This window comes from Bombina bombina, chromosome 11 (assembly GCF_027579735.1).
Source record: "Bombina bombina isolate aBomBom1 chromosome 11, aBomBom1.pri, whole genome shotgun sequence".
NCBI lineage: Eukaryota > Metazoa > Chordata > Amphibia > Anura > Bombinatoridae > Bombina > Bombina bombina.
Window position 1 is genome coordinate 167,828,429 of NC_069509.1, and position 23,898 is coordinate 167,852,326.

Genomic DNA, 23,898 nt, shown 5'->3' on the forward strand with positions numbered 1-23,898 from the left:
TATGTCTTTGTGTGTTTATGTTTGTATGTGTATGTCTGTACGTGTGTGTGCGCTTGAGAGTTTGTATGTGTGTGTACATATGCGTCAGTATGTGTGTATGGATGAGTGTGTGCATGTGTGTTAAAACAAAAGAACAAACCTACATTTTTACCGAAATGGTCTGAAATTACCTGCCATAGGGTCAGCACCAGGTGATAAAACAAAAATCAATGGTGCACAACAGTTTGAATCATTATAGCTCCCAGCGAGGTCAAACGTTGGTGGTTCAATGTATGTTCTGCCCATGTTTTGTGCTATGAATTCCTGAACAGCAGGAACCATTTTATCAGGTCTAAGACATCTAAGAATAACCATTCGATTAATTCCAGTCAACAGTTGCCACTCATCTGGTAATTCCTCATCTTGGGGTTGAAGTGAGTCATAAATATTTTTCCATTTTGAAAGGTTGTCCTGTATATGATTCATGAACCCATGAAGTGGTTGTAAATTGGAAGCACGTACAATCTCAGCCCAAGATTTATCAGATAGCCATCCAGGAGCAGGGTTTGGATATGGATTATCAAGTGCTACACCACCTGTTAGAAGGAAACGCCAAATCTCATCATTTATTTTGTCTTCTCCTTTCATAATACCTATGGTCAAAAGAAGTGAGAAAAGGAGTTTGTCTTTTTCAAACAAAGAGCGGCAGACATTATTATAAATATTTTTTGTAAAATGTTCTTTTATATTTGCTATTCTTTCTTGAAGATCTTCACTCTTTTTACTGTGGGCAAGTGAATGAACATAAAGGTTAATAAACCATGTTAGTGAATACTGGTACATTGGTTCAATGTTGGCCAAGTCAGAAATACAGAAGAAGGCAATGGATGAATGAACAGCAACTGGTTTGTATCCCATTCTTGTTTGATCAATTTCTTTCTCAGTTGCAGAGGCAATTTGTTGTTTTTCTGAAATTTCCTCTGAAAGTAGCTTTGAAGATGACAAAACTTTAATAGCTGTTTCATCTTCTAAAATATTTCCTTGTGAAGTAGAGAGAACTTCTAATATTTTGTCCTCTATGTCTTTTAGTTGCTTCTTGTTGGTTGCACTTTCTATGATGAGTTGATTCTTCTTTTCCTCCAGTTCAGGTTTTTCTTTTGCAGCTACAATACCAAGAAGTTGATCTTGAAGACCCAACGGTGTTATCATAAAGTTTAGCAGACACACCTTCACAGCCACTTCTGGGAGATAGTGTGGATTTCTTAAACGAGTGGTCATATAGAGTCTAAAATCTTTTGAGTATTCTACAATGTTTTCACCTAGTCTAATATACTCCACACCTTGCTGTTTAAATGTTTGTTTTAGCAACAGGGGCTCCAAAATGGCATCTATTTCCTCACCAAGGTTTTCAAGTAAGACTGGATTTCCAAACTGAATAGCATTTTCTAAAGTTCTTGTATAATTTGCATCTGTGAGCTTGATAACATATAGCTTATTGGTTTTTTCCATGTTTTTTATCCATTTATTGGCTTGTCCTTGAGGATCAATCATCAAAGACCATCTTCTTGAATTAGACACAATAATACCATTGTCTATTGAGAAAGAGTCAACAGGCAAACCTGCTATCTGCCATGCACGGATTTTAACTGGATCTCCTAAAGTAGTATTCAGACTAAAGTCATTTGAACAAGGAATCTTCTTCTCTTTGCATATAATTTGCCATTGGTTTTGACATTCTGTACGATAGTCTACTGTAAAAGCTCCTAAATAGGCAACTGTGCCGGAAGATAGAAGTACATCTCCAGTAAGGTTTGTGTACTTTATTCCTAATAATCTTGCAGCTTCTGTCCATCGGTCTTTCTCTCCTCCTAAGCCACTAATAAGTTTCTCAGCCCGTATCAATTTCTGAGAACAGATTTCAATATTCTTAGCAAGTTCTTCCTTCTTGTCATTCATAGCATTAAATTCATCATTCAGTGCTTGAAGACGGTCTTCTACGGCCTTAAGCTCTGCTCGTTTTATATTCAGCTGCTGCATTTGTATAGCAAGTTTGTCTTGTGCTTCTTTAAGACGTTCACGTTTTGGTGCAACTACTTTTGCCACTCGATCATATATCTCCATAGCTCTAACCCATTTGCATAGACCTTCACAGGCTGAGGAAACATTTTTAATAACGGAAGGATGAAAATCAGAATTGCCAATAAATTTTTCTCTGATCCTCTTCATAATTATAGGAGAGATGTTATCTTTATCATAGACCTTTAAACTCTCAAGAAACTTCAAATCTCCCAGTACTTTTTTGGATGGTCCCCAGAAGTCCTCCACCATTTTACCTGAGTAAATTGAAAAAAAAAAAAAATTAAAAAAATATTACCCAAACTATAAATAGTTGAATTTTGAAAACAGATAGGGCAGAGAGTAATACGCTAACATTGGAGCTAAAGCGAAAATGGGTATATCGCTCATGTTTGCATGCAATGGGTTTGAAAGTAAATGTGATCGCTTGAGCACAATTAAATTGACGCACATCAGGATAACGTGACCTCAGAGCTCTGGTTAACTGTAACACCATCTAATAAAAATTATTAAAAAAAAACATTGCCTTAAAAAGTTATAAAAGCTCAAAGATATGAGATCTCAGGTGTTAGAAAGAAAAAGGCAGGCAAAGGGCTTTAACATAAAGATACACACAGATACATGTCTAAATATGTATATATGTGCATTAATATATATATATATATATATATATATATATACATATTTGTGTACATATTGCAGTCTTATTACAAGTTCAAAGTAAAAAGTTGTTGCTTGTGCGCTAACCTGATGCAACGCCCCAACACCCCACTCGTACTCCCCCGATCGCATTTTCTCAAATGCACCAACCCGACATGAAAATATGAATATTTCACATTCCAATGTTCTTCACAAATCAGAATATGTTTCAAGTAATATGTATTTATGAATAAATAGAACATATTCTGCTATGTGAAGAACATTGGAATGTTGAATATTCATATTTTCATGTCGGGTTAGTGCATTTGATCAGGGTAGTACGAGTGGGGCGTTGCATCAGGTTAGCGCACAAGCAACAACTTTTTACTTTCAACTTGTAATAAGACTGCAACCCGACGCACCCAAAAAGCTTACTTCTAGCGCAGTTAGTACACAAGCGAAAGTGCTAAATAGCACTCCACTCGTAATTTAGCCCATAATGTTTCAATTATATAGGACATTTTAAATGTTATAAAATATTAACTTGAGTTTTTATGCTGTTTTTTTTAAGTGTAAGATCGATGATAATTTCTATCCAAATTAAGGGGATTGTTATAGTCAAAACTGAAATGTGCATGTGTGCATTTCAGTTCTGAATGGAAGCATTTTTGCAAAATATCTGTATTAGCAAAAATGCTTTTAAAAAAAGCTATTACTATTTCTGCGGCACACACCAGAATTTAAACATGGCACCCAAAAAGTCTGTGGTGGTTTGCGTAATCCATTACTGACATCATACTCGCCACAGCTGTTTCTCTGAGAAAGCGCAGGGTTTGAATAAGGGTGCACGGGGTACTATCAGCATATATGCATAGGCATTTCTGTAATAACACAACTCTATTGCAAAAATGATTTTATTGTTTAAAAAACAGAATTTATGCTTACCTGATAAATTTCTTTCTTTTGCGATGTACCGAGTCCACGGATTCATCCTAACTTGTGGGATATTGTCCTGACAGGAAGTAGCAAAGAGAGCACCACAGCAGAGCTGTCTATATAGCTCCCCCCCTTAACTCCACCCCCCCAGTCATTCGACCGAAGGCCAAGGAAGAAAAGGAGAAACTATAAGGTGCAGAGGTGACTGAAGTTTTCATAAAAAAAATACTATATGTCTTGAATAGACAGGGCGGGACGTGGACTCGGTACATCGCAAAAGAAAGAAATTTATCAGGTAAGCATAAATTCTGTTTTCTTTTGCAAGATATACCGAGTCCACGGATTCATCCTAACTTGTGGGATACCAATACCAAAGCTTTAGGACACGGATGAAGGGAGGGACAAGACAGGAACCTAAACGGAAGGCACCACTGCTTGCAAAACCTTTCTCCCAAAAATAGCCTCCAAAGAAGCAAAAGTATCAAATTTGTAAAATTTAGAAAAGGTATGAAGCCAAGACCAAGTCGCAGCCTCACAAATCTGTTCAACAGAAGCATCATTTTTAAAAGTCCATGTGGAAGCCACCGCTCTAGTGGAGTGAGCTGTAATTCTTTCAGGAGGCTGCTGTCTAATAAGCCAAACAGATGATGCTTTTCAGCCAAAAGAAAAGAGAGGTAGCCGTAGCCTTTTGACCTCTACGCTTTCCAGCATAGACAACAAACAAAGAAGATGATTGGCGAAAATCTTTGTTTGCCTGCAAATAAAACTTCAAGGCACGAACCACGTCCAAGTTGTGCAACAGACGGTCCTTCTTAGAAGAAGGATTAGGACACAGAGAAGGAACAACAATTTCCTGATTGATATTCCTGTTAGAAACAACCTTAGGGAGGAACCCAGGTTTGGTACGCAAAACCACCTTATCAGCATGGAAAACAAGATAAGGCGAGTCACATTGTAATGCAGATAGTTCAGAAACTCTTCGAGCTGAAGAGATAGCAACTAGACACAGAACTTTCCAAGATAGAAGCTTAATATCTATGGAATGCATGGGTTCAAACGGAACTCCCTGAAAAACTTTAAGAACTAAATTGAGACTCCATGGCGGAGCAACAGGTTTAAACACAGGCTTAATTCTAACTAAAGCCTGACAAAAAGCCTGAACGTCTGGGACATCTGCCAGACGCTTGTGCAACAGAATAGACAAAGCAGATATCTGTCCCTTTAAGGAACTAGCGGACAATCCTTTCTCCAATCCTTCTTGGAGAAAAGACAAAATCCTAGGAATCCTGATCGTACTCCATGAGTAGCCTTTGGATTCACACCAAAAAAGATATTTACGCCATATCTTATGATAGATCTTCCTGGTGACAGGCTTTCGAGCCTGAATCAAGGTATCTATGACCGACTCAGAGAAACCCCGCTTTGATAAAATCAAGCGTTCAATCTCCAAGCAGTCAGTTGCAGATTAATTAGATTTGGATGCTTGAATGGACCTTGAATCAAAAGGTCCCGTCTCAGTGGCAGAGTCCATGGTGGCAGAGATGACATGTCCACCAGGTCTGCATACCAAGTCCTGCGTGGCCACGCAGGCGCTATCAAAATCAAAGAAGCTCTCTCCTGTTTGATTCTGGCAATCAGACGCGGAAGGAGAGGGAATGGTGGAAACACATAAGCCAGGTTGAACGACCAGGGTACTGCTAGAGCATCTATCAGTACTGCCTGAGGATCCCTTGACCTGGATCAGTAACGAGGAAGTTTGGCGTTCTGACGAGACGCCATCATATCCAATTCTGGTGTGCCCCATAGCTGAACCAGTTGAGCAAACACCTCCGGATGGAGCTCCCACTCCCCGGATGAAAAGTCTGACGACTTCCAGTTCTCCACCCCTGGTATATACAGGGAGTGCAGAATTATTAGGCAAGTTGTATTTTTGAGGATTAATTTTATTATTGAACAACAACCATGTTCTCAATGAACCCAAAAAACTCATTAATATCAAAGCTGAATAGTTTTGGAAGTAGTTTTTAGTTTGTTTTTAGTTATAGCTATTTTGGGGGATATCTGTGTGTGCAGGTGACTATTACTGTGCATAATTATTAGGCAACTTAACAAAAAACAAATATATACCCATTTCAATTATTTATTTTTACCAGTGAAACCAATATAACATCTCAACATTCACAAATATACATTTCTGACATTCAAAAACAAAACAAAAACAAATCAGTGACCAATATAGCCACCTTTCTTTGCAAGGACACTCAAACGCCTGCCATCCATGGATTCTGTCAGTGTTTTGATCTGTTCACCATCAACATTGCGTGCAGCAGCAACCACAGCCTCCCAAACACTGTTCAGAGAGGTGTACTGTTTTCCCTCCTTGTAAATCTCACATTTGATGATGGACCACAGGTTCTCAATGGAGTTCAGATCAGGTGAACAAGGAGGCCATGTCATTATATTTTCTTCTTTTATACCCTTTCTTGCCAGCCACGCTGTGGAGTACTTGGACGCGTGTGATGGAGCATTGTCCTGCATGAAAATCATGTTTTTCTTGAAGGATGCAGACTTCTTCCTGTACCACTGCTTGAAGAAGGTGTCTTCCAGAAACTGGCAGTAGGACTGGGAGTTGAGCTTGACTCCATCCTCAACCCGAAAAGGCCCCACAAGCTCATCTTTGATGATACCAGCCCAAACCAGTACTCCACCTCCACCTTGCTGGCGTCTGAGTCGGACTGGAGCTCTCTGCCCTTTACCAATCCAGCCACGGGCCCATCCATCTGGCCCATCAAGACTCACTCTCATTTCATCAGTCCATAAAACCTTAGAAAAATCAGTCTTGAGATATTTCTTGGCCCAGTCTTGACGTTTCAGCTTGTGTGTCTTGTTCAGTGGTGGTCGTCTTTCAGCCTTTCTTACCTTGGCCATGTCTCTGAGTATTGCACACCTTTTGGGCACTCCAGTGATGTTGCAGCTCTGAAATATGGCCAAACTGGTGGCAAGTGGCATCTTGGCAGCTGCACGCTTGACTTTTCTCAGTTCATGGGCAGTTATTTTGCGCCTTCGTTTTTCCACACGCTTCTTGCGACCCTGTTGACTATTTTGAATGAAACGCTTGATTGTTCGATGATCACGCTTCAGAAGCTTTGCAATTTTAAGAGTGCTGCATCCCTCTGCAAGATATCTCACTATTTTTTACTTTTCTGAGCCTGTCAAGTCCTTCTTTTGACCCATTTTGCCAAAGGAAAGGAAGTTGCCTAATAATTATGCACACCTGATATAGGGTGTTGATGTCATTAGACCACACCCCTTCTCATTACAGAGATGCACATCACCTAATATGCTTAATTGGTAGTAGGCTTTCAAGCCTATACAGCTTGGAGTAAGACAACATGCATAAAGAGGATGATGTGGTCAAAATACTCATTTGCCTAATAATTCTGCACTCCCTGTAGATCGCTGATAGATGGCAAGAGTGAGTCTCTGCCCATCGGATTATCCTGGAAACTTCTATCATCGCCAAGGAACTCCTTGTTCCCCCCTGATGATTGATATAAGCTACAGTCGTGATGTTGTCCGACTGAAACCTGATGAATCCGGCCTAAGCCAGCTGAGGCCACGCCTGAAGAGCATCGAATATCACTCTTAATTCCAGAATATTTATCGGTAGGAGGGCCTCCTCCTGAGTTCACAAACCTTGTGCTTTCAGGGAATTCCTGGCGTCCGTCATCACAATAACCCACGCTGGCCTGCGGAAACACATTCTCCTGGACAGGTGATCCTGTGACAACCACCAAAGAAGAGAGTCTCTGGTCTCTTGATCCAGATTTATCTGAGGAGAAAAATCTGCATAATCCCCATTCCACTGTTTGAGCATGCATAGTTGCAGTGGTCTGAGATGCAAGCGAGGAAACGGAACTATATCCATTGCCGCTACCATAAGTCCGATTACCTCCATACACTGAGCCACTGACGCCGAGGAATGGAATGAAGAGCTCGGCAGGTGGTTAAAATCTATGATTTCCTGACCTCCGTCAGAAATATTTTCATGTCCACCGAATCTATCAGAGTTCCCAGGAATGGAACTCTTGTGAGAGGAATAAGAGAACTCTTTTTCATGTTCACCTTCCACCCATGAGATCTTAGAAAGGCCAACACTAAGTCCGTGTGAGATTTGGCAAGTTGGAAAGTCGACGCTTGAATTAAGATGTCGTCTAGATAAGGCGCCACTGCTATGCCCCTCGGCCTTAGGACTGCCAGAAGGGACCCTAGCACCTTTGTGAGGATTCTTGGCGCCGTGGCCAACCCGAAGGGAAGAGCCACAAACTGGTAATGCCTGTCCAGAAAGGCACACCTGAGGAACTGGTGATGATATTTGTGGATAGGAATGTGTAGATACGCATCCTTTAGATCCACGGTAGTCATATATTGACCCTCCTAAATCATTGGTAGAATAGTCCGAATGGTCTCCATCTGGAAGGATGGAACTCTTAGGAATTGGTTTAGGATCTTGAGATCTAGAATTGGTCTGAAGGTTCCCTCTTTTTTTGGGAACCACAAACAGATTGGAGTAGAAACCTTGCCCCTGTTCTGTTTTAGGAACTGGGCAGATCACTCCCATGGTAAAAAGGTCTTCTACACAGTGTAAGAACGCCTCTCTTTTTGTCTGGTTTACAGACAATTGAGAAAGATGGAACCTCCCCCTTGGAGGAGAATCTTTGAAATCTAGGAGATACCCCTGGGTTACAATTTCTACGGCCCAGGAGTCCTGAACGTCTCTTGCCCAGGCCTGAGCAAAGATAGAAAGTCTGCGCCCTACTTGATCCAGTCCCAGATCAGGGGCTACCCCTTCATGCTGTCTTAGTGGCAGCAGCAGGCTTTTTGGCCTGTTTACCCTTGTTCCAAGCCTGGTTAGGTCTCCAGGTTGGCTTGCATTGAGCAAACTTCCCCTCTTGCTTTGCAGCAGGGGAAGAGGAAGCGGGACCACCCTTGAAGTTTCGAAAGGAACGAAAAATATTTTGATTGGTCCTTGTCTTATTTGACTTATCTTGAGGGAGGGCATGACCCTTCCCTCCAGTGATGTCTGAAATGATCTCTTTCAGTGCAGGCCCGAATAGGGTATTACCTTTGAAAGGGATGGTCAAAAGTTTAGATTTAGATGACACATTAGCTGACCAGGACTTAAGCCATAACACTCTTCGCGATAAAATGGCAAAACCTGAATTCTTTGCCGCTAACTTAGCAAGATGAAAAGCGGCGTCTGTAATAAAAGAATTAGCCAACTTAAGGGCCTTAATTCTGAACAAAAATTTTCTTTAGGAGACCCTCTAACTTTTTATCCATAGGATCAATGAAAACACAACTGTCTTCAATAGGTAAAGTTGTACGCTTAGCCAGAGTAGAAATAGCTCCCTCCACCTTAGGGACTGTCTGCCATGAGTCCTTTATGGTGTCAGAAATGGGGAACATTTTCTTAAAAACAGGAGGGGGAGCGAACTTAATACCTGGTCTATCCCACTCCTTAGTAACAATGTCCGAAATCCTCTTAGGGACCGGAAAAACATCAGTGTAAACAGGAACCTCTATAATATTTATCCATTTTACACAATTTCTCTGGAACTACAATAGGGTCACAATCATCCAGAGTAGCTAAAACCTCCCTGAGCAATAAACGGAGGTGCTCTAGCTTAAATTTAAATGCCGTCATATCTGAATCTGTTCTGAGGGAACATCTGTCCAGAATCAGAAATCTCTCCCTCAGACAGCAAATCCCTCATCCCTACCTCAGAACATTGTGAGGGAATATCGGATACGGCTACTAAAGCGTCAGAAGGCTCAGCATTTGTTCTTAACCCAGAGCTACTGCGCTTCCCTTGCAACCCTGGCAGTTTAGATAAAACCTCTGTGAGGGAAGTATTCATAACTGAAGCCATATCTTGCAAGGTGAAAGAATTAGACGCACTAGAAGTACTTGGCGTCGCTTGTGCGGGCGTAACTGGTTGTGACACTTGGGGAGAACTAGATGGCGAAACCTGATTTACTTCTGTCTGAGAATCATTTAATGCCAAATTCTTATAAGTCAAAATATGCTGTTTGCAATTTATAGACATATCAGTACAATTGGGACACATTCTTAGAGGGGGTTCCACAATGGCTTCTAAACAAATTGAACAATGAGTTTCCTCAGTGTCAGACATGTTTAACAGGCTAGTAATGAAGCAAGCAAGCTTGGAAAACACTTTATTTAATGAAAAAAACACAATTTGCAAAAATGGTACTGTACCTTTAAGAGAAAAAAAAGGCATACACAAACTGCAAAACAGGTTAAAATTGCTTCAAAAATTCAGAAATTTTAACAGTGTAGGCACTAAGCTTTAGAAGGATTGCACCACAAGTAAAAAAGCAATAGACCCCCAAATGAAAAAAACAGATTGATAAGTGTCTAAAACCGGTTAAAACCCCCTAAAGCACATTGCCACAGCTCTGCTGTGGCCCTACCTGCCCTTAGAAAGCGATAATATGGGGTTTAAAGCTTCAATTAGTCCCTCAGAAGACTCTCAGGACCTCAGGAGAAGTTGCTTGCTGCTTGTAAATGTAGGCCCCGCTTACCTCACTCAATGTTGCTGGGGCCTACACAAAACTAAAAAACCCTGCCGGAAAGCCATGTGGGTTATAACCCCAAAGAACCCTCAAGCAAATGTCTCATAAAACAGAAAACGTTACTCCCCGACACATAAAAACGTTTGTCCTCAATTCACATAACAAACTGAGTGCCAACAACACATTAACCCTTTATGCAAGCTAGTAAAAACCTCTGATAACACTAGGATTACTGCTTACCCTTCACCTAATGGGGACACTGTCAGCCTTTCTGAGTTAACACAGTCTTTGCAGAAAATATGACTGAACATACCTCATTGCTGTATAGCAAGAAACCATTCCTCACACTGAAGTTTTCCTGTACTCCTCAGCTCATGTGGGAACAGCAGTGGACCTTAGTTACAAATGCTAAGATCATCATCCTCCAGGCAGAAATCTTCATCTATGTCCTGCCTGAGAGTAAATAGTACAACACCGGTACCATTTAAAAATAACAAACACTTGATTGAAGATAAAATGAAACGAACAGTTGAACACCTGTTCTCTTTACTCTTCCTGCTTAGAGCCAGCAAAGAGAATGACTGGGGGGTGGAGTTAAGGGGGGAGCTATATAGACAGCTGTGCTGTGGTGCTCTCTTTGCTACTTCCTGTCAGGAAGGACAATATCCCACAAGTTAGGATGAATCCGTGGACTCGGTACATCTTGCAAAAGAAAGATAGATAAATCCTTTTATTACCCATTCCCCAGTTTTACATAACCAGCACAGTTATATTAATATACTTTTTACCTCTGTAATTACCTTGTATATAAGCCCCTTATGACAGCCCCCTGATTACATGACTTTTTATTTATTATCTATTGATTTGCATTTTAGCCAATGCTGCCTCTTAAATAACTCCTCGGGCGTGAGCACAATGTTATCTTTATGGCCCACATGAGCTAGCAGTCTCCTGATGTGAAAAGCAAATAAAAAGAGGCTGTCTATAGTGGCTTAGAAATAGGCAGAAATTTAGAGGTTTTAAATGTTATAAAGTATATAAATATAACAATGTTGGCTGTGCAAAGCTGTGTAATGTGTAGTAAAGGAGTTACCTATCTTTTTAAATAATTTTGGTGTTGACTGTCCCTTTAAGTATCTTTAAGACTGTTCTACTGAGTGGATTGTGGATAAGCACTCCTACTGCGCTCAAAACAGTTTTCAAAATAACTAAAGAATATTCATTTTATTTAATTCAACATATTTTCTCATCTGCTTTTGCCTTTATCCTAATGGATGCAAGAACAACACAATGTCAATGTCAAGCGCTTCCATATTTGTGCGTTTACTTTTTGAATCATATTTCCTCATACAAAAAGCTAATAATATGTCAAGCATTTCTATTGTTGATAAGCATTCATTATAAAATACAAAGGATGTGGAACTCATTTATTGTTATCTTGCAATTTAACAGAAATATTAAAAATGTTCAGACAACATTTTTAAATGTAGCGTTTTTTTTAGTTTTTTTACATGCATTTTAAAAGAATACTATTATATTACAAAAGCTTGCGTCATATAAGTTATGTAAATGGTAAAATGTTATAAACCAGCTGAAGTGCCACTGCACATTAACTTAAAGCAACCTTTGGATACTTTACATAACTAACATACGGCTAGATTATGAGTTTTGCGGTATGAGTGAAAAAGCAGCGTTAAGGCTCTTTTTCACTACCGCTGTTATTACGAGTCTTGCAGGTTTAGCTGCACTGCACACTTTTTTTGCTGTAACGCAACGTAACTACCGCAGCTTTTAAACAGCTCTTTTTCAATGGGACTTCCTTTGCAGCGGTTTTACGAGTTTGCCTGGGAGGCCAAAAAGTGAGCGGCCTAAAACTACAAGATCCATAACGTAAACTGAAAGTCAGTAGTTATGAGTTTCGCGCTACAAAGCTGTAGGATAAAACTCATAACTAAAGTACTAAAAAGTACACTAACACCCATAAACTACCGATTAACCCCAAAACCGAGGCCCTCCCGCATAGCAAACACTAAAATAAAATTAATAACCCCTAATCTGCCGCTCCGGACATCGCCGCCACTATAATAAACATATTAACCCCTAAACCGCCGTACCCCCGCATCACAAACACTAGTTAAATATTATTAACCCCTAATCTGCCGTCCCCAACATCGTCGCTACTTACCTACACTTATTAACCCCTAATCTGCCGCCCCCAACGTCGCCGCCACTATACTAAAGTTATAAACCCCTAAACCTAACCCTAACACCCCCTACCTTAATATAATTACAATAAATCTAATAAAAAATTACAATCATTAACTAAATAATTCCTATTTAAAACTAAATACTTAAAGGGACATAATACTCATATGCTAAATCACTTGAAACTGATGCAGTATAGCTGTAAAAAGCTGACAGAAAAATTTCACCTGAGCGTCTCTGTATTTTACCTCACAATCTCCTCAGCTCAGCAGAGTTAGTTCTGTGTAAAAAGTTATACTTCACCTGCTCCCAGCTGAAGGTAAAAATAAAAAAAAATGAAGAAATGAACAGCAGCCAATCAGCATCAGCAGTGCTGAGGTCATGAACTCTTACTGTGATCTCATGAGATTTGACTTAACTCTCATGAGATTTCATAGTAAGCTTCCTTTACCTGATTGGTGAAATAATATGAGAGTTCACAAGGCTCATCCCCTAAGCTGTCCTAGGACAGACACACTAAAATGCTGCTTAGAAGTCCTTTACAATGGGATGTGGCTACTGAGGAACTTTTGAGGTAAAATATATTTCTTTTTTATATAGAGATATTTTCTAGTCAGCTTTTTACAGCTATGCTGCATTACTTTCAAGTGTTTAAACATTTGGGTATTATGGCCCTTTAATTGTAAAATAAACCCAAAGCTAGCTACAATATAACTAATAACTAGCTAGCTTAGGTTTTATTTTTAATTCACAGCTAGGTTTTTATTTATTTTAACTAGGTAGAATAGTTAGTAAATAGTTATTAACTATTTACTAGCTACCTAGCTAAAATAAATACAAATTTACCTGTACACTGCAATTAAATAAATGACATTAATTAAATACAATTAACTAAATTACAAAAACAAACAAAGACTAAATTACACAAAATAAAAAAATAAATGATCAAATATTTAAACTAATTACACCTAATCTAATAGCCCTATCAAAATAAAAAAGCCCCCCCAAAATAAAAAAACCCTAGCCTAAACTAAACTGCCAATAGCCCTTAAAAGGGCCTTTTGCGGGGCATTGCCCCAAAGAAATCAGCTCTTTTACCTGTAAATAAAAATACAAACAACCCCCCAACAGTAAAACCCACCACCCACACAACTAACCCCCCAAATAAAATCCTAACTAAAAAATCTAAGCTCCCCATTGCCCTGAAAAGGGCATTTGGAAGGGCATTTAGCTCTTTTTCCACCCCAAACCCTAAGCTAAAAATAAAACCCACCCAATAAACCCTTAAAAAAAACCTAACACTAACCCCCAAAGATCCACTTACAGTTTTTGAAGACCCGACATCCATCCTCAAGGAAGCGGCAGAAGTCCTTATCGAAGCCGGCAGAAGTCTTCATCTAAGCAGGCAGAAGTCTTCATCCAAGCAGGCAGAAGTCTTCATCCAGACGGCATCTTCTATCTTCATCCATCCGACGAGGAGCGGCTCCATCTTCAAGACATACGGCACGGAGCATTCTCTTCTTTCCACGGCGACTGAAGAATGAAGGTTCCTTTAAGTGACGTCATCCAAGATGGCATCCCATGAATTCCGATTGGCTGATAGAATTCTATCAGCCAATCGGAATTCCGATTGGCTGATGCAATCAGCCAATGGGATTGAGCTTCAATCCTATTGGCTGATCCAATCAGCCAAAAGGATTGAGCTTGCATTCTATTGGCTGTTCCAATCAGCCAACAGAATGCAAGCTCAATCCTATTGGCTGAATTCTATCAGCCAATTGGAATCAAAGGTGAAAAAATCCTATTGGCTGATGCAATCATCCAATGGGATTGAGCTTCAATCCTATTGGCTGATCCAATCAGCCAAAAGGATTAAGCTTGCATTCTATTGGCTGTTCCAATCAGCCAATAGAATGCAAGCTCAATCCTATTGGCTGAATTCTATCAGCCAATCGGAATTAAAGGTGAAAAAATCATATTGGCTGAACCAATCAGCCAATAGGATTGAGTTTGCATTCTATTGGCTTATTGGAACAGCCAATAGAATGCGAGCTCAAACCTATTGGCTGATTGGGTCAGCCAATAGGATTGAAGCTCAATCCTATTGGCTGATTGCCTCAGCCAATAGGATTTTTTCACCTTTAATTCCGATTGGCTGATAGAATTCAGCCAATAGGATTGAGCTTGCATTCTGTTGGCTGATTGGAACAGCCAATAGAATGCGAGCTCAATCCTTTTGGCTGATTGGATCAGCCAATCGGAATTCAAGGGACGCCATCTTGGATGACATCACTTAAAGGAAACTTAATTCTTCAGTCGCCGTGGAAAGAAGAGGATGCTCCGCGCCAGATGTCTTTAAGATGGAGCCACTCCACGCCGGATGGATGAAGATAGAAGATGAAGTCTGGATGAAGACTTCTGCCGGCTTGGATGAAGACTTCTACCCGCTTGGATGAAGACTTCTGCTGGCTTCGATGAGGACTTCTGCCGCTTCGTTGAGGATGGATTTCAGGTCTTCAAAAACTGTAAGTGAATCTTCGGGGGTTAGTGTTAGGTTTTTTTAAGGGTTTATTGGGTGGGTTTTATTTTTAGCTTAGGGTTTGGGCGGAAAAAGAGCTAAATGCCCTTTTAAGGGCAATGCCCATCCAAATGCCCTTTTCAGGGCAATGGGGAGCTTAGGTTTTTTAGTTAGGATTTTATTTGGGGGATTGGTTGTGTGGGTGGTGGGTTTTACTGTTGGGGGGTTGTTTGTATTTTTATTTACAGGTAAAAGAGGTGATTTCTTTGGGGCAATGCCCCGCAAAAGGCGCTTTTAAGGGCTATTGGCAGTTTAGTTTATTTTAGGCTAGGGTTTTTTTTTATTTTGGGGGGCTTTTTTATTTTGATAGGACTATTAGATTAGGTGTAATTAGTTTAAATATTTGATAATTTATTTTTTTATTATGTGTAATTAGTGTTTTTTTTTAGTTCATTGTATTTAATTAATGTAATTTATTTAATTGTAGTGTAAGGTTAGGTGTTAGTGTAAGACAGGTTAGGTTTTATTTTACAGGTAAATTTGTATTTATTTTAGCTAGGTAGCTAGTAAATAGTTAATAAATATTTACTAGCTATTCTACCTAGTTAAAATAAATACAAACTTAGCTGTGAAAAAAAATAAAACCTAAGCTAGCTACAATTTAACTATTAGTTATTTTGTAGCTAGCTTAGGGTTTATTTTACAGGTAAGTATTTAGTTTTAAATAGGAATAATTTAGTTAATGATAGGAATTTTTTATTAGATTCATTTTTTTTTAGTTTGTTTTGTTTTTATTGAGGTATGAAATAATACAATAAAAAATAGACAATACTTCCAAAGTCATCAAATAAAAACAAACCATTGTACATTTGAGTCTGTTATGTCACAGAGTAATTACTATAAACAAAAAGTATACCTCACATTTTCTAATATTTTTCATTTGCAAAGAATAAGAACATTCTCCTAGAAACCTATAAGCCTCTCTTGAGCCTTAACAAACTGATACCATATTATGAAAATTGGAGAACCCAACTGTAAAAATTAAGACATTCTTAAATATAATATAAAGTAGAAAAGGGTAAGGGCCTGTTGCAACTTCTTAAAAAAGAAATAAGAAGCACAAAAAGATGAATAAAACAGGTAGCAGGGAATCAAAATTATTAAGGTATATACATATCTATATAGGGTAAATATATATGGTAGCTGTAGGTATGTGGTGTTCAATGTAAAATTTAATATTTAACCTGTAAAGGATGCTAAACAATCCTGCTAAGCTAGGTAGAAAAATTAAAGACAATATGATGTTATATGCGAGCTGTACTTATATATAAAAAAAGGGAAATTGGTAATGGTTGCGGTATAGACGAGACAAACCGCGTGAGTAATCCTCCTATACTAGGAGGCTTATTATGTGGTGGGGGGGGTGGAAGTTTAAGTGTAGTAGGTAACATATATTATGTGGCCTTGTAAAGCGATATAACTAGATATAACTAGATATAAGGTCTCGTGGGCATGCGCGTTACTAAGGGAGAAGTAGACATAAGCTAAGTACATATTAGACTAAAGTTATACCTGGTACAGTGGGGTGCAATATGAAGAGAAGTATAGCTATTTGCCTCAAACCTTCAAAGAGTATAAATACTAAATGTGAAGCAATAGCCTGCAGTAACAGCTAGTTAATGCTATACAAGTAGGTCCACATAGACCACATATACACTAGATGAGCATTGCTTAAACAATATTAACAGTTTGCATATTGTGGGGTGTAAATATTGTCTGAGAGTTAAAATCCTACCAAGTCACAAAACATAAAAAAATATTAACAGTAATGCCGATAGCTACGATACCTTAGGTTTAAAATGATTAGGGTACAGGGTCTGCGGTCTTATTGCTAATAGAAGCCATTGAAATCTGTAAGGATTAAAAACCAAATTGCAGGCATACCTATATCAAGCTAAATGTAGGTTTGTATTCCACTTTCTTAGGCGATGAAACCGCATCACTCGGGTATGGGCCCTATACCCAAGGACAGGTTCCTCTGCTATATTGAGAATTAGGTAGGTCCTAATGGTAAGCTATTCCACGTCAGCAGTCTATAACCATAACATTTCAAACTGCCTAGTAATAGAGTAGAGTTTGTCTGTAATTATATAAATATTGATAAGTCTTTTAGCTCTAATAAGTTTAGATAAATTAGTGTAGAGGAACATGATAACAGTATAATAAAAAAGAAAAAATGTTTTCTTCCATCCCTTTTCCTCCCTCTCTCTGTTTTCCTGTCCCTACTTTATATGAGAGAGAATATGTATGATCAGGGTGACACTAAAATCTAGTACGATGGCCTCTACAGGGAATTGAGAACTAAGGTCTTAAGGGAGAATAAGCTCTGGCATTACCCATAAAGCAAACATATAAAATTGCTGTAATATTTCACATTCAAATGTTTGTATGTAGCCTAGTGATTAGGGTGACTATACAGCCTAGATATGAGGGTACATATATGTAACGCTACAGGGTGAACATTATGATATCCCATCACAAACCAGGGGTAATAAGAGGAAGGGAAAACACACACACATGTCAGGGTGTGTTAAGAAAAAACAATACTAGTCCAGGTTGTGTATAAAAGTCATTTTTCAGGACTATACACCATCATCAGAGACATTTTAACTAAAGGTAAGAGTCCTAAGTGGGTCAGCAGCAATGTGTCCTCCCAAAACCAAGCCACTTTAGGAGAGAAGAAGGGCTGATAATGGGTATATGAACATGGTGTGCTGCCTAATGCTGTGCGTTTAAGATAAAAGTTCAGCCTACACCTGAGCGCCCCTGAGCTTGTTGAGATCTTATCATAGGCGAAATGCTCCAAGGCTGTGCAGGTCCACACTGTTCATCCAGGTGTCAACTAGGGCTCCATTCTGAGATGCCCTACATTCCCTCTAATCGCCCTCCAGCTGATTTACAGCAATCGGCATGCAGAGACTCCCTAAAACTGACGGGAGCCTCCCTGAAGATTTGAGGTAAGGCAACCAAAGGTACCGAGGGCATGGGTTGACCTGTAACGTCGTGGCTCGATCCTTGTTTCTCAAAGCGCCCATACTGCTCATCCGGGGTGCGGTGGTCTCAGAAGCCCACACACTTCTCCACAATTCCATTTCTGACCCCACTAGTTGCCACGTGGCTGCTCCATATTTGAATAGGGTGGCTGGGGCATCTTTTTGCAGACTCACCTTTGACTTCACTATGTTATCGACAAGAGCTATATCTTCTATCCGTGTCATCCCACATGGATTGCCCAAACAATCGCACGTCTTCCTTTTAAAGTCCACCATTAGGTCCATAATGGTCCATCAATTTTGCTCAACGCTCACTTCTTGCCTGCTAACGCCGGGTTTTTGTAAACCTGTAATAGCAGCGCTGTAGGGAGGTGAGCGGTGACAATAAGTTGCAAATTAGCACCGCACCGCTCATAACGCAAAACTCGTAATCTAGCCGACTGTCTCAAGTGACACAATCTCTAATTGGCTGCACTGTTTCAGCCTCCAAATAAAACGAACACTGTTAAATAGGGAGCAGAATATTTAAATACATAATAATACATATCAAATACAATTAACTTTAAAAAAAAAAAAAAACATTAAAAAAGACACACTTTTTAGCTTTTCCCCTTTTCTTCAAGTCTGAAGCAAAACTTATGAACAAGATGAAATTTGCAGATTTGGAGGCCCATTTATCAAGCTCCGTATGGGGCTTGTGGGCCCGTGTTTCTGGCAAGATCGCCACAATTCAACCCGATCGAGTACGATTGGGTTGACTGACACCTCCCTGCTGGTGGCCGATTGGCCGCGAATCTGCAGAGGGCGGCGTTGCACCAGCTGCTCACAAGAGCTGCTGGTGCAATGCTGAATACGGAGAGCGTATTGCTCTCCGCATTCAGCAAGGTCTGTCGGACCTGATCCGCACTGTCACACAGATAAATAGGCCTCAATGGCTCTCATTTTGGCCCAGATTACAAGTGGAGCATTATGTAACGCTCCGGTTCGAGCGGAAACTCAGTTAGAAGTAAGTTTTTGCGTGCGTCAGGGTAGCGCTCATATTACACGTTGAAAGTAAACTGTTTCCGCTCACGCGCTAACCCGATGCGTGTAAAAAAAAAAGAACTTAGAATATTGGGCGCGCGATAACGTATTCCCCCATAGAAGTCAATGTAGAAAAAAAAGTGGGGAAAAAACTAACACCCTACTCGCCTGCAAAGCCAAATGCATTTTCTTAAAGTGACTGTAAAGTTAACCCTCAATGCTCACGGCATAGGATAGACTTGATTGACAGGTGACGATTCCTAAAACAACTAATCCTTGTTTCCCCCTGTCAATCAATTACACAATATGGCGGACGCGAGAGCTGCGCTTATCGTTGGAGCTTTAAAAAGGTAAACATTCTAGTAAATAAATAAATATTAAAAAATTGATGAATTAAACTCTGCATCCTTTTTAAGTCTATCCAATAACGTGAGCAATGAGGGTTAACTTTACGTTCACTTTAAGTGCGCTAACTCGATATGAAAAAAATTATATTTTGCTTTCCAATGTTCATCACATAGCAGAATATGTTCTATTTATTCATAAATACATATTTATATATACTGTATATACCTGTTTTTTTGCAGTATATATATATATAGGAAATATTTATAGTAAATACACATTATAACACTTAATTAACAATTAGAGGGACATTATAGTCAAAAACATAATACAATAATTTAATAGAGAAATGTATATAGACCAAATTTGCCATGGACACTTATTAAAAATGATGCTGCTACAGTAGTTAAAATTGAGCATACAGTTTCCTGTTTTTAGCAGCCCTGACACTTTTTTGTTTCGAAAAACCCAATGCGCACAAACACCTGCGATTAACCCCTTTTTTGCATGTGTGTAACTGTTAGCGCACCACTCATAATCTGGCCCTTAAAGGGACATTGTACACAGGATTTTTCTGTGCATAAATGTTTTGTAGATGATCCATTTATATAGCCCATCTGGTAGAGGTTGTATAAAAATATATAGTTTTGCTTTTTTTTTTAAGAACATTGTGCTGATTTTCAGACTCCTAACCAAGCCCCACAGTGTCAGATGCATACATGCGTTTACAGACTTCTGCAGGCTCCTGTTTATGTTATCTGTCTATTCATATGCAGGGAAGGGGGCAGGCAGGTGGGGAGTGTTTGCTATTATTGTTTACCCAGCCCCTTTCACTGGTTGTTCCAGCTAACCTCATCAACAATGCTTAACAGGAATCTTCTCAGTAAGTTTTTAAAAGGTTATATACTTAATTTTTAGATCAGTATCTGTGCATATTCTTCTTTATAGTAGTGTCTATTACATGCAGTTATATGAAACCTGGTGTATACTGTCCCTTTAATAAGCTGCAGACAAACAACATTCCCAGGTAGACACTGGCGATTCTAGGGGAGGAGCCATGATTGCAAAAGCACCCCAATCTTCTATTTTACACCACTATTGAGCAAAAAGTAAAAAAAAAAAAAAAGAAATACTAGTACATGCCCGTCCTTTTAAGCATGCCATGTCCCACAACTGCCTAACCAAAACCCTAGACCACTTCACTATGCCATCAGAACACCTGTGACTCCACCTCCCCTACCCTGACCATGAAACAGCCGTAAGTACGCCACCACCCACCTTCCCCCACCTGTGGAACAGCCAAGACTAAAGCTAGGAGTGTTTGTCTCCCCTCATAGTAGAGTTTTTGGAACCGCCACTGCAGGCAAGTGGAAGTGATGATTGTACAAGGCCACTCTTGTGCAGCATCGACCACTGCTATTGTGCAACAATCAAATTAGGGTAGAGGTTGTCAATCACCAACTATGGATCCAAATCTGCGCAGCTTAATAAATGGGGGTAGTGGTGTAACATTTTGAAAGGGTCTGATGTGAAAGCTGATAATAGCAAGTATAGGAAAAGAGACATTGGGATTACAAGGTACACCTAAAGCATATGTTCTGCATACTCATTTTTAGCACACACATGAGGACACACATGCACGCACATACACGCACAAGGAAACACGCACACATATGTACAGAATAAAAATCATTTTAAAAAATATGTTAATTATACAGCGTGACTTAAGGCCTGATATACCATTCACAGCAAATCATTATTTATAGCTACTTTAAGGTAAAAAACAATGTTTCATATATATAGTAAATTTATGAAGAACAGTAACCAGAGATACAGTATCTAAAAGAATAAAACACATAGGCACATGAAAGTGTAGCAGGAAGTACAGTATATGAATATGGGTTAAGAAGAAACACACTGGGCATTTGGGAAACCAGATCCAGTATCCAATAAATGGAATTATTCATTAAAGCTCAGATACATTTGATGTGTGTGTCCCAAGGGGAAAGCTTTTTTCCTACCTGATCCACTTGGGTCGGGTTTCCTATCTGGCTTTATGTTTTTCATGACACAGATGCTTTCCATGACGAGCTTAACAGGAGCAGGAGGACTCTGCATAGACTTCACCAGCGTGATGTCGGACTGGTTGAGGGTGTCGAGGGCAGATACAGCAGCTTCCAGCGCAGGCATAGCCTCAGCAAGGTCTCCTTCACATTCATCCTGTCACAATAAAGAAAGTAAAAGTGATGATGACAGATTATACTGTAGGCAATAAACATAAAGGCACAGATTACGTTAATTCAATAGCGCTCTTGTTCTTGTGCTCAGATAACAAGTGGAAAATAAAATGGTTGTGCCGGAGTGGAAGCCTTAGGTTGTGGCTTTCACTCTAGTGCTAACCCGACAGTGTGTTAAAGGACCATAATACCCAAATGTTTAAACACTTGAAAGTGATGCAATATAGCTGTAAAAAGCTGACTAGAAAATATCTCCTGAACATCTCTATGTAAAAAAGAAAGATATTTTACCTCAGTAGCCACCTCCCATTGTAAAGGATTTCTAAGCAGCATTTTAGTGTGTCTGTCCTGGGACAGTTTAGGGGATGAGCCTCGTGAACTCTCATATTATTTCACCAATCAGGTAAAGGAAGCTTAATATGAAATCTCATGAGATCACAGTAAAAGAGTTCATGACCTCAGCACTGCTGATGCTGATTGGCTGCTGTTCATTTCTTCATTTTTTTTTATTTATTTTTTTACCTGCAGCTGAGCAGCAGTTGAGTTTAACTTTTTACACAGAACTTACTCTGCTGAGCTGAGGAGATTGTGAGGTAAAATATCTTCCTTTTTTACATAGAGATGCTCAGGGGATATTTTCCTGTCAGCTTTTTACAGTTATACTACATCAGTTTCAAGTGATTTAGCATATGAGTATTATGTCCCTTTAAGTCAAAGTGTGCTAAAGCCAAGCCAAAGGTGAAATAGATGAAATTCCTTTTTTCTTCATTTATAATTTTTATATTTTTATATACAGTGTATATATATATATATATAAATATATGTATATATATATATATAGCATAAATCATGTATCTAAGACACAGTTTGAAAAAAGATAAATATAAATATGTACTCGTATGCATAGATCATATAAGTCCCCATCACTAAGATTCAAAATGTAGGTGATGACAAAATCTGTGAACAATGTTAATAAAGGAACAGAGAGGAAAGAGAGTGGTGATATTCTCTTCTTTTAAAAATTCACTTACAAACTTATCTCTTCAACAAAGAAAACCAAGGGAACAAAGCAAATTTGATAATAGAAGTAAATTCAAAACTTTTTTTAAAAATTGTCTGTTCTGTCTGAATCACAAAGGTTTCATGTCCCTTTAAATCTTAAATAATATTTTTTATTCATATGTAGCCTTAAACCATATATATGAAAAACATAACAGGTAAAAACGTAATTCTTCTAAATACATTTTAAAAATGCAAAAACAAAAAATTATATTTAATTCAGTAACAAATTATTCATAAATAAAATCCAAAATATATTTCAGATCCACGGTTTCTCCTTTTACTATTTTCTCGGCAGATATCCATTCGTATTTTGTCTGTGTCTGAGAATATTTTCTATAAATGATGTCATTGGATGGTACAACCAATCAAAAGCCATATGTCCCCCCTATTGATCCGATACAATACCTGCTACCATGTCCCCACCTTGCACTTAAACAATGCAATTAGTTGTTTACATTCTCTCTGGACTTCTCGGGGTCGATTTATAAAGCAGCGGATGCTGCTTCCAACCCACTCCGCTTCAGTTCCGCCTGAAGCAGAAATTAAGAAGCAGCGGTCCTAAGACCGCTGCTCCATTACCTGTCCGCCTGCTCTGAGGATTGATTGAGGTTGATTGACACTCCCTGCTAGATTGGCCGCAAATCTGCAGGGGGCGGCATTGCACCACCAGTTCACAAGAACTGCTTGTGCAATGATAAAGGCCGACAGCGTATACTGTCTGCATTTATCGATGTGCAGCAGACATGATACGCTACATAGTATCATGTCCGCTCGCACCATAGTAAATTTACCCCCTTGAGTGTGAGTTTGTACTTACTTTTGTGCGTACAAAATCACCAGGGTATGTAAACTTTTGATCAGGGTCATTTGGGTAGTTTATGTTGTCCTTATGATTTAAAAAGAGTAAACACAGTTGATTGATAATAAATGGCTTCAGCCAAACACTAACCATGAGTGAAAGAAAAGATTTTGTGTTATCATTCATATTCTCTGAAAAATGGCCAAGAAGTCATAAATTCTGCCAGGGTATGCAGGGCCGTCTTTAATATTGACTGGACCCTGGGCAAAAAAAATCTTGCCCCCCCCACCCCATGCAATTACGCTCTCCACCCCAACATCACAAAAAACAACTAAATCAAATTTTTTTTTAATTATTAGCCCAGCAGTGGATCATCCAATGCTGGGCTAATCGTTAAAAAAAAAAATGAAATAAATTGCAATATGT

At 39.2% G+C, this 23,898-nt stretch overlaps 1 protein-coding gene across 1 annotated transcript in view; it reads right to left on the reverse strand.

The window, feature by feature from the left end:
• Positions 1 to 23,898, reverse strand: part of DNAH3 (dynein axonemal heavy chain 3) — a 611,780-nt gene that overhangs the window by 49,507 nt on the left and 538,375 nt on the right. The window contains exons 51-52 of the mRNA XM_053694256.1: positions 21,396 to 21,594; positions 171 to 2,312 (exon numbers count right to left, since the gene is read on the reverse strand). Of these exons, the coding sequence (XP_053550231.1) occupies positions 171 to 2,312; positions 21,396 to 21,594 (2,341 nt within the window). The remainder of the gene's footprint in view (positions 1 to 170; positions 2,313 to 21,395; positions 21,595 to 23,898) is intronic.